This window comes from Rhinoraja longicauda, chromosome 6 (genome assembly GCF_053455715.1).
Source record: "Rhinoraja longicauda isolate Sanriku21f chromosome 6, sRhiLon1.1, whole genome shotgun sequence".
NCBI lineage: Eukaryota > Metazoa > Chordata > Chondrichthyes > Rajiformes > Arhynchobatidae > Rhinoraja > Rhinoraja longicauda.
This window is the reverse complement of record NC_135958.1, coordinates 34,442,134-34,458,210: the sequence shown is the minus strand read 5'-3', so window position 1 is coordinate 34,458,210 and position 16,077 is coordinate 34,442,134. Positions and strand designations below refer to the sequence as shown.

General features: G+C 41.3%; 1 protein-coding gene across 3 annotated transcripts in view; it reads left to right on the top strand.

The window, feature by feature from the left end:
- Positions 1-6,042, top strand: part of vps9d1 (VPS9 domain containing 1) — a 69,282-nt gene extending 63,240 nt beyond the window's left edge. For all 3 annotated transcript variants that reach the window (XM_078400780.1, XM_078400779.1, XM_078400781.1), the window contains one exon: positions 3,080-6,042. In XM_078400780.1, coding sequence (XP_078256906.1) covers positions 3,080-3,161 — 82 coding nt within the window. In that variant the 3' untranslated portion in view covers positions 3,162-6,042. The remainder of the gene's footprint in view (positions 1-3,079) is intronic.
- Positions 6,043-16,077: the final 10,035 nt, after the last annotated feature.

Here is a 16,077-nt window from a genome sequence, read left to right as displayed (position 1 = left end):
CCTCCAAGGATGTGATTGCAGTGGAGATAGTGCCAAGGAGATTCACTGGAATATTGCCTGGATTGGAGGACTTCAGTTATTGGAAGAGATTGGATAGGCTTGGCTTGGTTTCCCTGGAGCAAAGAAGTAGAGAGGATTATGAGAGTAGATGGTCAAAATCGCTTTCTTCTGGTTTGGGTTTCAGAAAGAGTGTTAAAGCAGTAAATTTAAAGGGGATTGTAACAGTACAAAAGTAGTTGAGATCTGCAACACACTGCTTTGCTGATTCTCACAGTTGCTGACTTCTCACTGCAGAAGGCACTTGACACAACAGGGGTCCAAAGAGGAGATCATGTCCCCTCACCACTGACTGCAAACTCCGGATGATATAAAAGACACAAATTATATAATCTTCTGGAATTCCATTTATTCAATCCAATAAATTTTAGATAGGTAAAACACTGTATCAATCAAATCTTAAGGCACCAGCCTGTCTAACCACAGAATAATTCCTTCTACATGGATTTACTCCCTGACCAACTTGTACCTATTCCAAAGATGTATGAAGGAAATGAACAAAACAAAATCATGCTTGAAGAAATGAATTAAATAACAACACTTGCCAGATGGCAAAATGGGTTCTTGAGTCTTGAACTAATTATTTCATAAGATCACGCAATGACAGAATTTCATTACTAGTTGAATATTGGCATATCTATAATTCATCCAGCTCCAATGTCGACAAATGTATTTTTGGGATCCTCACTCGAGACACTTCATATTTTCCAGGATCCGTTTGGGTATGGTTGCTTTAGTGTGGATTTTTTTGTTCGCCCACTTCATAGAGTCATACAGCATGAAAACAGGCCCTTCAGCCCAATTTGTTCATGCCAACCAAAATATCCCATCTAACACTAGTCCTACCTGCCTGCATTTGGCCCACATCCCTTTCCTATTGACTTAACTGTCCAAATACCTTTTAATTGTTGCTATCGTGCCAGTCTCAACTATCTCCTCTGGCACCTCGTTCCATACACCATCATCCTCCATATGAAAACGTTGCCCCGAAGGTTCCCATTAAATTTTTCCCCTCTATCTTAAAACTGTGCCCCCTGGTTCTGTCCCCTACTCTGTGTAAGGGGGTCTGTGCATTTATAAATTCCCTTCTTGACGTTATTCCCCTCGATGAGATCACTTTTCATTCCCCTGCCCTCCAAAGAATAAAGTCCTAACCTGCCCAACTTCACCCGTTAGCTCAGGCCTGCAAGTCCTGGCAATATCCTCATAAAGCATCTCTGTATATACTTGTCACTATTCTTCAATTGTCATAAATGTACTAGACCAAGTGGGGCCCAAACCTCTCCTGCATTGGTGCAGCACCCTCTCCTCCGCCCCTCCCCTCCCCCTACCCCGTTCCCCTCCCCTCCCTCCCCCTCCCCTCACCGCTCCCTCCACCCTCCTCCCCTTCCCCTCCCTTCCCCCCTTCTCCTTCCCTTCCCCTCCCCACTCCATCCCCCTCAACCCCCCTTATCCTCCCTCCTCCCCCCTCCTTCCATTCCCCCTCCCTCCCTCCCTAGGTAAATTCATCATGATCACTTATTTGGAAGCTGTATGACATGTCGTATTTTCCAGTAGATAGGAAGAGTTTATTTCAAGCCACAGTCCTGATACTTTTTATCTTTCAAATGTTGCAGAATGCATGTAAAATAAAAGACACTAGAGTGTGGTATTGTTGAGAGTAATTGGACTGTAAGTGGACTTGTTTCTTCTTATGAACCATCAGATATCCCAATGGACAGACAGTAAACTATCAACATTTTACTGGTTGTGGGGCTTTATCGAACACCTTCTAAGAAATTTTCTATAAAGATATTTTACGTCCAGTGATAGATTTTCTATTTTATGATTCTGAAGATATTATATTATTGATACTTATTCTGAATTACTCTGGAATTTGGCAGTGGTGGAAGAGTCAATAGAACATTTATCCTCTATCTCCTGGGTTATATTTGAACTTGAGCTGGAATGTTTCAAAGCATAGATACCCATTACTATGTAATACAACAGGAAAGGTAACACTGACTTAATTTTTCTGAACTAAATTATTTACAGATATAAAACTACCTTTAAACCTTCCTAGTCAACAGTGAAAAGCATTGTATATAATCCTGCAGCATTTGTCTGTATCAAGTAATTTTGGTTTAAGATGAATAATTGCACATCTCATTATCTTCCTCTCAAATGGACTGTTCCTAGTGTCAAGTTGTGATTTCCTAACATGTACCCATCACCACAATAAAGTAGGACAGAATTTGCCCTCGGGAGCTGTCTGGAACTAACTCCATACCCCACAGCAACTGGCTTCTTGTAACACAACTAGCATTTTAATCGCTGTCAGTTTTGAGAGGAAAATATATAATCAAAAGATTGATGAAGAAGGATTGTGTTTGTGAGCATTATTTAGTTCCTATTGAGCTTTCTAATTACTTACAGTTGATCAAAAGCCTTTGCACTTAAAACTTTTATTTCTAAGATTTCCATCTTTATGAGACTTTTAATTGTGTACAACACAACCCCAAGGAACATACACTAAATTCAAATCAAGTTATATTTTCACATATCTTAATGGATTCTTACTATCTTCCACTTGGTAATCAACTTTATTGGAAAAAATATTCCCATGCTAGGTAAATTCATCATGATCACTTATTTGGAAGCTGTATGACATGTAGTATTTTCCAGTAGATAGGAAGAGTTTATTTCAAGCCACAGTCCTGATACTTTTTATCTTTCAATTGTTGCAGAATGCATGTAAAATAAAAGACACTTGAGTGTGGTATTGTTGAGAGTAATTGGACTGTAAGTGGACTTGTTTCTTCTTATGAAGCATTGAAATAATGAAGTTATAATGACAAAATATTTACCAAATCAAAGCATCAAAGATGAGTGTAATAATAGATATTATATTACAGGGGCTCCAACATAAGACCGTGACTGATCCAATAATATAACAATGTGGCATTTACATGTACATTTCCTAATGCACTGATATATCTGACGTAGTTTGAAGAAAGCTAATGCAAAATATATTTTTCTTTAGATATTTAATTGGTGAAGAAGGATACTGCTTGACATCGATGCAGAGCGCTTTATCATATGTGGAATCTTTATCCAATGCTTGAATCCTGTCGATTACATCCATATATTTGCTGAGAATTTTCCATAATGGCCTCTTGTTACGCTTCCTAAAGACTATTTTTATATTTAATTCTCAGGTGGAATGTAGTTTTCAATAAAAAATATAAAATGGTGCGATATTTGGGACAAACAGTTTGATGTTGTCCAGAAAGTGCTCATTGTAAAATTGTCTATTTGTGTGAGCATGTATTGAAATAGTATGATTGGTCGTATAAGGGATCGCACAGACATAAAACAGAAGGTTGTGTATTCTATGCTAATGTTGGAGAAGACTACTACCCACTACACTAGAACTGGCCAACTACACACCCAATCCTTCACTAGTATGAGTATTGCAATTTCTGTTAACTACTTTGGATGTTGGATCTTTTCCTCGACATATAATATATTTAAATCAAATCTTTAGAATGTTGTTTATTTTACATTGGTTTAAGTTTTAAGTCAATAGATTTGCTTATATTGTATTTAATGTTTCTTTTAATTTACAAATAAACAATAGGAGTTGTAAATCCATCTTTCAATGCTAATTTACAAATCTTTTGGTGAAAACCGAAGAAAAATGAGATTTGCCAGTCTTACGAACTTGGAAATGTTGTTCCTGTAAATAAGTTTCTGAACCGTTTTTAAATCTCTCTTTTTAAATTTATTCCTCTATTTTCTTCTGTAAATGTGTACATGCATACATGCAAACATCCAATGCAAAGCATAGATTGTTGCCATTGTGAAAATTATTTATTGTAAGCCGGGGTCGAGGACAAAAGTAATTGCTAAATATCTTTGGACTATATTTTGAGCAATTTTATGGCTCGGATCACACAATTTTTAAAGAAATAGGCAAAACGTGAAAGAGTTTATGTGCTTATGTGAAAGAGTTATATTGAGGTGAAACAGTGCTGAGACTTCTACTTTCTCTTAAAATACTTTGCTGTTCGTTACATGATGGGATATTGCTGCATGAAGTAACTACCTGATTGGTGACCATTTTTCTATTAACATTTTACAAAGTGTTTGATATCAAAATGAAATACACTGCAGGTATTTCAACATGGAAAAAATATATATATAGAATGACGATAATGGTCAGCACAATCATTTATTGAATCTGTTAAAGCATAATGGGTCCATTTATTTAAACTGAGTGTTAGGGATATTGAAGGATGTGAGGGATATGCTGAAAAATGGCACTGGGGAATAAGAGAATCCATGACCCAAATGAATGGCGGTGGCTGGAAAAGCATGAAACAGTACGGGACATGTTTCAGAAAAAAACTGCAACCCCCTTCACCATCCTTCGTGCTTCATTGACTACAACATTCGTATTCAGATTCAGCAATGCCAGATTTACACTTCAACCAGTCATGTTGATCTGATTGTGTAATAAGACTCAGTCTGAAGAAGGGTCTCGACCCGAAACATCACCCATTCCTTTGCTCCAGAGATACTGCCTGACCCGCTGAGTTACTCCAGCATTTTGTGTCTACCTACAGATGATATGAAGTGATGTTTTTGAATGTATGAAACGTTTTTGATCATTAAAATGAATGGTAATTTAATAACACATACTCGTTATATTATTGAAAGGGCCAGGGGATCATAAAAGGCAAGTGCAGCCCTTGTGGAAGTCTAAAGTAAAATTAGGCTGCATGCAATTGCATCGATATTAGATGGTTAGTCACTTGAGGTGGCTGTGGATTTGTAGATTTGCAATGTTGTTTAAGTAGTTAAATTCCAGATCAATCAGTTTTAAATTTTATCTGACAAGTAAAATCAGCAAAGTCTACATTTACCATTTTTTTGGTACATTGATCAAAGGGGTTGGATTTAAGTGTGATTTGATAATAATTACATGGAACATTCTTGCAGATCTCTTTTAAAAACTGCACTATAAAGGAGCGATCCTTATCCTTTTTGGTTACATACAGAATCATGTGTTCGGATGATTTGTATTAAAATGGAATGTAGTGTAGGAAAATAACTGCAGATGATGGTACAGATAGCTCCTCTGTCCTTCCCTCCCCCTCCCCCTTCCCAGTTCTCCCACTGTCTTCCTGTCTCCACCTATATCCTTTTTTTGTTCCGCCCCCCCCTGACATCAGTCTGAAGAAGGGTCTCGACCCGAAACGTCACACATTCCTTCTCACCAGAGATGCTGCCTGACCTGCTGAGTTACTCCAGCATTTTGTGATACCTTGTATTAAAACGGTATCTGTGTTCACATTTTTCTTTTGTCTTTGGTCACTGAAAATGATTGTTTAGTTTAGTTTAGTTTAGTTTAGAGATACAGCACGGAAATAGGCCCTTCAGTCCGCCGAGTCCACACCGACCAGTGATCCCTGCATATGAGTGCTATCCTACACGCACGCGGGACAATTTTACCTTTATACCAAGTCAATTTACCTAGAAACGTGTACATCTTTGGAGTGTGGGAGGAAACTGAAGATCTCGGCGAAAACCCACGGGGAGAACGTACAAACTCCGTACAGACAGCACCCGTAGTCGGGATCGAACCCGGGTGTCTGGCGCTGTGAGTGCTGTAACGCAGCAACTCTGCCGCCATGCCACCCAGTTTCTTTTCAGTTCTCTATGCATCTTCCAGAGATGAAGAAGAACCTGCTTCTTCTCACTGGGAGATTGTACTGTTCAAATCAATTTACTTTACATGATGTTGGAATTTCATGATAATGCTCCTGGAACCTTCATACCTTTAGAAATGTAACTTCAGTGATTACTGTTTGAGTCTGTTGAAATCCTGCTCACAACTGAACAAAGGTAGCCATTTTTTTCTGTATAAATAAAATGGTTTAAATTATAATTGCTTATTTTAAATGAAATCATGTGAACATTTTAGCATAAATAGGCCCATTACTGTGAACTATATTTTAGAAGTAAAAATAAAAACGTTTTCGGAAAGATTGTACCATTGAGTAATGAGTAGCAATGTTTTAAACAATCTTCAAAATTTAGTTTTTGTTTAAACGGCTTGAAAAAGAAAATGTCTTGTTGCACCATTGATGACATTGTTAGTTTAATCTCATTAAAATCTCTCTTTAAGTTGATTGTTATCATGGTTTGAGAATCCATATTTGCTTTCAACATGGGAGGAGTCCGTTTGGCCCAACAAGTTAATGCCAGTTCAGGGCAATCCTGTTTCCCCCCACTCTTTTTCTCTGGAATCTATAATTTCTCATCAGTGCCACACACTACAGTAACCAATTTCCTCCCTTACAGAGGAGGGGGTTGATGGGGACGAGAAAGAATGCTGGAAGAGAGAAGGGGCAGGACAAAGACTGGCAGGTAGTAGGTTGATACAGGTGAGGAAGGGTTTTGATGAGCAGGTGGTTGGACAAAGGCCAGACATGAAAAGACTGAAGATGTGAGACAAAAGGATTGAAGGCTACAAATTGTGACGCTAGAAGAGGGAATTTAAGTAGAAGGGGAGGGGAGACACAGGTGCGAGTCCAGGTTGAGTACTGGGAAAAGACTCAGAAAGGGGGCGGTGGGGTGGAAGAAGGGAGGCGGTCATTAGCTATAATTGGAACATTCAATGTTCATACCACTGGATTGTCAGCTACCCAAGCGGAATTCGAGGTCCTATTCCTCCAGTTAGCGTGTGGCCTCACTCTGGCAATCGATGAGGCCCAGAACGCAAAGGTCAGTATGGGAAGGGGAGTTAAGGTGGTTAGCAACTGGAAGATCCAGGGGCTTTGTCGGACCGAGCTCAAGTGTTCGACGACATGGTCGCTGAGTCTATGCTTTGTCTCGCCTATGTACAGGAGGCCACATTGAGAACACTGGGTGTAGTTAGACAAGGTTAGATGGGTTGCATGTGGACCTCTGACTCACCTGGAAGGACTGCTGGGGTCCCTGGAAGAAAGTGAGGAAGGAGGATGAGGGACAAGTGTTACATCTCCTGCGTTTGCAGGGGAAAGTACCTGGGGAGGGGGTGGTTTTGGTGGGAAGGGATGAGTGAACCAAGGGGTTGTGGAGGGAGCAGTCTCTGTCTCCACCACATCTCCCAGATGAGGCTTTCCATTCTAGATTATCTGTAAGAAAATAACTGCATATGCTGGTACAAATCGAAGGTATTTATTCACAAAATGCCGGAGTAACTCAGCAGGTCAGGCAGCATCTCAGGAGAGAAGGAATGGGCGACGTTTCGGGTCATTCTTTCGGGACATTCTTTAGTAAATGTGGTCTTCCCCCTGGTCTCCTGTGTGTCCCGTATTCAGCTCTTGACTCCTGTCGTCCCCCCCCAGATGGAACAAAGATAAAGTTCTCCTAGTCCTCATCCTTCGCCCCACCAGCCTTCGCATCAAACACAATATTCAACATTTCCACCACTGTCAACAAGATCCCACCACCAGTCACATCTTCCCATCCCCACCCCTTTCTGCCTTCTGCAGAGACCACTCTCTCTGCAACTTCTTGGTTCACTCATTCCTTTACACCCAAACCACCCCTTCCGCAGGTACTTTCCCCTACAACTGCAGGAGATGCAACATCTGTCCCTGCACCTCCATATCTAGGTATCTCTCTCCCCTGACTTTCAGTCTGAAGAAGGGTCTTGACCCAAAATGTCACCTATTCCTCCTCTCCAGAGATGCTGTCTGTCCTGCTGAGTTACTCCAGCATTTTGTGTCTATTTTCATGTAAACCAACTTCTGTCGTTCCTTCCGAAACGTAGAGCTAGTGTATGGGCGGCTGTTTGTCAGCATGGACTCAGTGGGCTAAAGGGCCTCTTTCCACGCTGTATCGCTCAACTTAACTACTTGTTTGCTCCTCTCGTACATGACCAAGGTAGATTGCCAAACAAGTTTGAAACAAAGCAATCCTTCCAAATACCAAAGCTGGCATCTTATCCAAATGGCAATATCTAATAACTGAAAGACATTCTGTGTCACATTATTTATAGAAATGAATGAAAATGCATTAAAATTTATGTTTGATGTATGGGTTTTATCATTGAGAAGTCTTTTTACCATACATATCAGCGCAGCAAAAGTAAACTGCTGGAGAAACTCGGAGGATCAGGCAATATCTGAGGTGGAAAATGGACAGACGACGTTTCAGGTCGGGACTCTTCTTGAGAACAGTCCATTCCCCACATATGTCGTCTATCCATCCCCTCCACAAGTCCAACCTGACCCACTAAGTTCCAACAGCAGCTTGTTCTTTGCTCAAGATTCCAGCCTCAACAGTCTCGTGATTCCATGTCCATGTGCAGCTTTGAACATCTTAATTTTTCTGTTAAAACTGAATACAGTTTAAAAATACTATTGAAAGCAGTGCAATTGAGGTGTATTTTTATTCATTACCAACACCGATTGGCTAATTGTGATCATTATTGGTGATTTAAATTGAAATATCCTTTCCTTTTCCACATTTTACTTTGAGTTGGAATGTGTTTGTCTGCTCAACTGGAGTTGGTCTGGACTGGCACAAGATTTTTTTTTTCCCAAACACAGAGCAAATTTAAACATTTCTTTATGCACATAAGACTGAAAGTATAACCAAGATTCATGTTAAAAAATTGTGTCTGGCAATAGAACTACATTTTTATGGGGTTAGGGTAGTTAGACTGAGCTGAACAATTTGATTTACTAGAGGGTCTTGGCTTGAAGCCTAAATTAAGGACTTTCTTAGGCCAAGATGTTGACCAGATCTGATGGCTGTGGAAACGTGAAGCAACCCCTGATAATTGTAACCATGGCAAGTGACAGGCAGACAAGCAATGCACCCAGCTGGATCCCCAATATGTCTTCAAAAATGGAGCAAACATGCCACAGTGCATCATGTCCAGAAGACTGAATTAAAAACAAAATTCCCGTTGCAATTTAGTTCAGACATTTCAGTCTCTTCTCAACTATTTATACAACAGACTCATTTAATTAAATCACTTGTTATTTGGATGTTGCAGATAACATAGAAATTCTCATCGTCTTCAAAATGTAAAAAATATTTCTGCAATACAAGAATAAAATAAGATCCAATGGTCATGCCCAAAGTCTATATCTGTGTACCCCTCATTGTAACATAGATTGTGATTATTACTATTTTTGAATTGCATTGTTTATGATTAGAAACATTTGACTCACCAATGTACAGGCAGATTGCATAGAGAATTTATATTGAATTTGTGATATTGAATTTGTAATATTGAATTTGCATCTTTGTTGAAGAGCATTATAAAAAGCATTAATTATAAAGAAGCATTGCTATTATTCAAATGTATGTCCTATTTGGAAAGTACAGAATGCAAAAAACCTGGTTTACATTAACTATAAATAACTATATAAATAACAGTAACTATAACAGTAACTATAAATTACATGATACACTTGCATCCTATCATTTTATTTCTAAATCTTTGTCACCAGAAAGATTCCTGTTTACATTTTAACAAAAGTTTTGTGGTAAAAGTACAAACTAAGCATGATCATGAGATATGATATCCCAGCCAAGAAGGAGGTGCAACTATTAGTATCATCTGTGGTTTGTAGATTGTTTTTCTTCTCTGGAAGATTTATTGGCAATATTGTACTGTCTTGGCCAGACCTGCCTCATGCATAACACACTTTTGTGCTAAATTAATGCACGTCTCCAAACATACATCTGATGCTTATATAGTTTCACATGTGATCATCACAATTAGCGACAACTGATATGTCAATTTATGTAGATAAATGTAAGATGTATTAATTACTATTTATATGTGAAAGGAATAGCGAATGACCTTGTTAAAGGAACTGATAAATGTAGATCATTTGTCTCATGAGAAGTGAAGAAACTGCAGTTGCTAGAATCTTGAGCAAAAGACAAAGTGCTGGAGGAACTCAACAGGTCAGGCAGCATCTGTGAAGGCAATGGAAATATATTGTTTCAGGTCAGAGCCCTTCAGATTAGCATAAATCTTGATGTTTTAAAAATGTCAGATTGAATCTGAATAGTTCATTCATCCCTTGATTTTTTAAGATCATGGTTGGCCAGTGTCTTAACTTGATCTCGCTGCTTTAGATGAACCCTTAGTTTTAAAAACATCAATCAGCTGACATAGGACAAGGGTATTCCCATTCTCCAGTATACTTTGTGTTAATAAAGGATTTCCTAATCTAATGAATGACCCTGCTCTACCTTAAGAAGAATTGTAATTCATTCTAGGGTGCCTCAAGTATCTTCCACATCTACATTGAACATAGAACGGCATAGTACATGAACAGGCCCTTCAGCCCACATGAAGCCAAATTAAACTAATCCCTTCAGCCTACAAGTGATCCATATCCTCCATTGTAGATTTAAAATTCCTAATTAAAAGCCTGTTAAACTCCATGAGTGGAAGCTAATTGTTGAGTCTTCCGTTCACTATCTGCTCAGTTAGAACTTGTGCTTCTGCAAGAGTGGATTCATCCAAGTCCATAGACTGATGCAGCGCTGGGGTCAAGCCGCGCCAGTGGAGGTGATGTTTGTGGTTGACCATTTATTCACAAAATGCTGGAGTAACTCAGCAAGTCAGGCAGCATCTCGGGAGAGAAGGAATGGGTGACGTTTCGGGTCGAGACCCTTCAGACTGAATGTTGACCCATATAAATGAGAAAATGTGGGGAGAATGAAAAGAAAATTAATGTAGGATTGGTGTAAATGGTTGTGTGATGGTTAAGATGGATTCAATTGGCCAAAGGGCTTGTTTCCTTGCCATATCTCTCTAGTTCAGTTTAGTTTATGGTCACGTGTACCGAGGTACAGTGATAAGCTTTTGCTGCGTGCTAACCAGTCAGCGGAAAGACAACACATGATTACAATGGAGCCATTCGCAGTGTACAGATACAGGATAAGGGAATAATGTTTTAGTGCAATACAAAGGCAGTAAAGTCCAATCAAAGAGTGCAGATAGGCACAATGGTTGGCATAGATGTGGTTGATTGAAGAGCCTATTTCAATGCTGCACAACTCTACAACTGAGCAAAATACAAAGTGATGGAGTAACCTGGTGGGTCAGACAGCATGTGTAATGAGAATGGACGGATCAGGTTGGGACCTTTCTTCAGATTGATTGGAGAAGAGGGGAGAAAGCTGGAAATGAGAGGTGGGAGTGGGACAAGCCTGCCAAGTGATAAGTGACAGATGAGGAGGGCTTGATTAACAGATGGTGGAGTAAGTGACAAAAGTTGGAGGTGAAAAGGAGACGAGAGAGTTTAGATAAGGAGAGAAGAAGAGTGGGATGTAATGCTGGGGGGGTGGGGGGAGATGGATGAAAGAGGACAGAATAGAGGGGGATAAAAGTGGAAATGGGATGGGAGACGAGTGTCCAAAGGATGGAAAAAGAGCAGGGTGTTTGGGGGTTGGGAGATGTTTGGGAAAATGGGAGCGCAGAGATGGGGGCGGAGTTGGGGGGGGGAGGGTATTACTTGAAATTGGAAAATTCAATGTTCATGCTGTTGGGTTGTAAACTTCCCATGGGGTGCTGCTGCTCCAGTTTGCTTGTGGAAGAACAGCGCCTCATATTCCACTTGAGTAGCTAACAACCCAACGGTATGAACGTTAAATTCTCCAATTGTGTCTATCTTTGGTGTAAACCTGCACCTGCACTTCCTTCCCACACGTCCTCCTCACTCAGTGCTCTTCATCCCCACAACATCCTCTCACTGCTCCCCCAATGCTCCCCACTCTGTCCAAAGAAAAACACCTTATCCATCTATTCTCCCTCCTAAAATGTACAAAACTGTTACTGGTCTGACCAAAGCAAAGTATACTGTAGAAAGCTGCAATTCTGAAATAAAAACAGAAAAGGCTGGAGTTACTCAGGTCAGGCAACATCTGCGTGCAGACACAGAATTAATGTTTCAGATCAATGGTTATAGCAGCAAAGTCTAATTTACAATTTGCTTTGTTAAAAAAGGGAAATGCTGAAAACGCTCAAAAGGTCAGGAAGTGTCTTTAGTTTCGTTTAGAGATAGTGCGTGGAAAACGAACCTCCAGCCCACCGGATCCATGCCAACCAGCAATCGCCTGTGGACTAGTTCTATGCTACACACTTGGGATAACTTACAGAAGCCAACTAACCTACAAAACCTGCGCAACTTTGAAAAGAGGGAGCACCCAGAGAAAACTCACGTGGTCACAGGGAGAATGTGCAAACTCCATACAGACAGCACCCGTAGTCAGGATCTCTGGCGCTGTGAGGCAGCAACTCTACCTCTGAGCCACCGTGCCACCCTAAATATTTCTCTCCATGTCCTTATATTGAAGACCATCAAAGTGCTCCCGATTCCTGGTCATTAGTCATCAGTAAAGGGCCTGTCCTACTTCGGCGATTTTTAAGGCGACTACCGGCGACTGTCAAAGTCGTAGCAGATCGCCGAAAAACCGGCAACTGGACCCCCCACGACAATGTCTACGACAAGCTACGACAACCTACCACCTAGTCGACGGCAAGCTACCGACAACCGGCGACCCACTAGGACGTCCACCAACTACAGCGCCTACGACAAGCTACGACAACCGAAGTCAACCTACCTCCACCCTCGACAAGCTACGACCCTGTCGGTCACAACTGATGACAACTGTAGCCATTTCACGTAAGTTTTTGCGCCAAAGGGGTGTGGGTGGGGTTTCCAATCATTCTGCATCATGACTGCCATGGAGCAACATATGATTTCATTGCTCTTACACGAGCAAGCCCTGCTGCTTGCAGCGGCCCTCATGCTTAAAATTCTGCAAGATAGAAGGACAAGGAGAATGGGGAAGAAGAAGCCCAAGAAGAGGTCTGTGTGGTTGAAGCCCTTGTCCCTGAAGAGACCCAATGCAGTGCAATGTTAAAATAAATGAAAAGAGTTTGCTTTCCAATGCAGTGCAATGCTTGTGTTTGTGTTTGTTTTATTGGTCAAAATAAATGAAATTAAAATATTTGAAAGAGATGCCATGAGAAACTACTCTGAAATACAACAACTTCAAACATCAATCTTTTGTCAAAATGTCCAAAGTTTACTTTATTCAAACAAACGAAATTCATATAAAAGGTGGATAACCGTCGTCAGCACCGGCGACAACCTAAGACACCCGGCGACAATCTGGCGACAACCTACGTCAGCGCCCACGACAGGAGACGACAATCTACGCTCATTGGCGTCAAGCCAGCAGTCACCGAAGATTTTCGAACAGGGAGACAATTCCGCGGCGACCAGACAAAAGCTACGACTCTTTGGAGACTACTCACGACCATGCCCGCGACACCCCGCGACACATCGACGACCATGCGGCGACAGCCTAGTCGCCTGTAGTCGCCTTAACAATCGCAGAAGTGGGACAGGCCCTTTAGTTCATGATTATTATATCATATCATATCATATATATACAGCCGGAAACAGGCCTTTTCGGCCCACCAAGTCCGTGCCGCCCAGCGATCCCCGTACATTAACACTATCCTACACCCACTAGGGACAATTTTTACATTTACCCAGCCAATTAACCTACATACCTGTATGTCTTTGGAGTGTGGGAGGAAACCGAAGATCTCGGAGAAAACCCACGCAGGTCACGGGGAGAACGTACAAACTCCTTACAGTGCAGCACCCATAGTCAAGATCGAACCTGAGTCTCCGGCGCTGCATTCGCTGTAAAGCAGCAACTCTACCGCTGCGCTACCGTGCCGCCCTTCTATGTACAAAGACAACCAAATCTTATCAAAACCCAGCAATAACTCAATTTTTTTTGTAGATTTAAAAACACATTTTTGGTGATTCTACCCGAAGGTCATGAAAGTATTCACTTCCAAATAGCTATTGGGTAGTGGGTCACTGGAGTGCATCATCAAAAATGTCAGGCATGCTTTATTGTGAGAAGCAAGGTTCTTTAATATCCATTCAACAAATGGTTATTTAATATACAAATAACCATTGACCCGAAACGTCACCCATTCCTTCTCTCCCGAGATGCTGCCTGACCTGCTGAGTTACTCCAGCATTTTGTGAATAAATCGATTTGTACCAGCATCTGCAGTTATTCTCTTATACAATACAATGCAATACAATACAATACAATACAATACAATACAATATATCTTTATTGTCATTGTACAGGGGTACAACGAGATTGGGAATGCGCCTCCCATAAGATGCAATAATTTAATTAGCTAGTCAGTATTAATTTAAACAACCCAATGAAACAAATTGTAACAGTTTTAAAACAAAATAAAGTGCAAGTAGATCTGTGCCGGATCACAGATTTCCATTTAATATCCATTTAATATCCATCCATTTTCTGGTCGCTGAGGAATTGTCTCTCTGCTCGAAAATCTTCGGCGACTGCTGGCTTGACGCCAATGATCGTAGCTTGTCGTCTCCTGTCGTGGGCGCTGTCGTAGGTTGTCGCCAGGTTGTTGCCGGTGCTGACAACGGTTATCCACCTTTTATAAGAATTTTGTTTGTTTGAATAAAGTAATGCCCTTTCCAAATGGACTGGTGTCTCACTGCGTCTGACTCTGCAGGATGGGACTATCTGGAGGTCAACTTGTCCCAGCACCTCCCAAACCCATCACCTCTACTACAGAGAAGAACCGAGGCAGTGAGCACATGGGATCACCATCACATGCATGCTTCTCTCTGGCCCCACACTGAGCATTCATGTTGACAATTATTTATTCACAAAATGCTGGAGTAACTCAGCAGGTCAGGCAGCATCTCAGGAGAGAAGGAATGGGTGACGTTTCGGGTCGATAAGAAGGGTCTCCAATGAATCATAGCCGATCTCCAATGAATCATAGAGTCAGAGAGTCATAGAGCGTGGAATCAGGCCCTTCGGCCCAACTGGCACATGCCGACCAATATGCCCCATCTACACTCGTCCCGCCAGCCTGTGTTTGACCCACATCCTTCTAAACCTATCCTATCCATGTACCCGAAACGTCACCCATTCCTTCTCTCCTGAGATGCTGCCTGACCTGCTGAGTTACTCCAGCATTTTGTGAATAAATACCTTCGATTTGTACCAGCATCTGCAGTTATTTTCTTACATTCATGTGTACAATATCATACCAGTACTCAGTGCTTTAATTGTACATAAAAAGTTGCTGGTATGCACGACATATGTGGCCAAAAAACAAAATAAGGACATTTAACTTTTTAAAGGCGCCTCTCAACCATACCAATGTGTACGGTCACAAAAAAGCCCCACTAGTACTAATCAAGGTCCCTCAAGTATGCACAGGGATAACCCCCAGAATGGTTTCTCCAATTTCTTTTCTCTGCAGGTGCCAACATCAGATTTACATAATGGTTAGCTTGATTATTGTTGCCTCAGCTACACCGCGATTTATGGCTTTTAATATAAGGATCATAAAAAGAGATACTGTGATGTCAATATTTTATTGACTATGCATGGTTTGATAATCTTCTATTTGTTTGCCGTTTTGTATGCTTGTATATTTAAGTTCGATTTTGCTGCCAAATTTGTGGGATGTCTGGCTGAGCCTGTCTCTGGACTCCTTGTTTCCTCAGCTCTGCATAACATAACTCTCGTGCTGTCTATTTATGCATCAGCCGGGCTTAAACAGCCTTCCGTGACTAGCCATAACTGTGTGCAATACTTAAATTGGCATGATGCTAACTTCCTCATTCCTCTGGAGCCATCAGTCCGCAGTCTGCCTGCAGTCCGTCTGTCTTTTGTGTTTTTTGTTGTTTTTGTCTCAATTGTAGTGTTAATATGATGTAGTGTTGTATGTTATGTTTTGGGGGGGGGGGGGGGGGGGGGGGGGGGGTGGGAGGGAACGGGAACTGTAACTGTAACATTCTCTCTCCAGAACGGAGACGCGACCTTTGTTCTGTATTGTGTCTCCGTTCCCGTTGCGGCCTTCCACCGGCCATGCACCTGGGACCACCTGGGTCTCTGGTTCGCAGAGCCCGCGGTCCG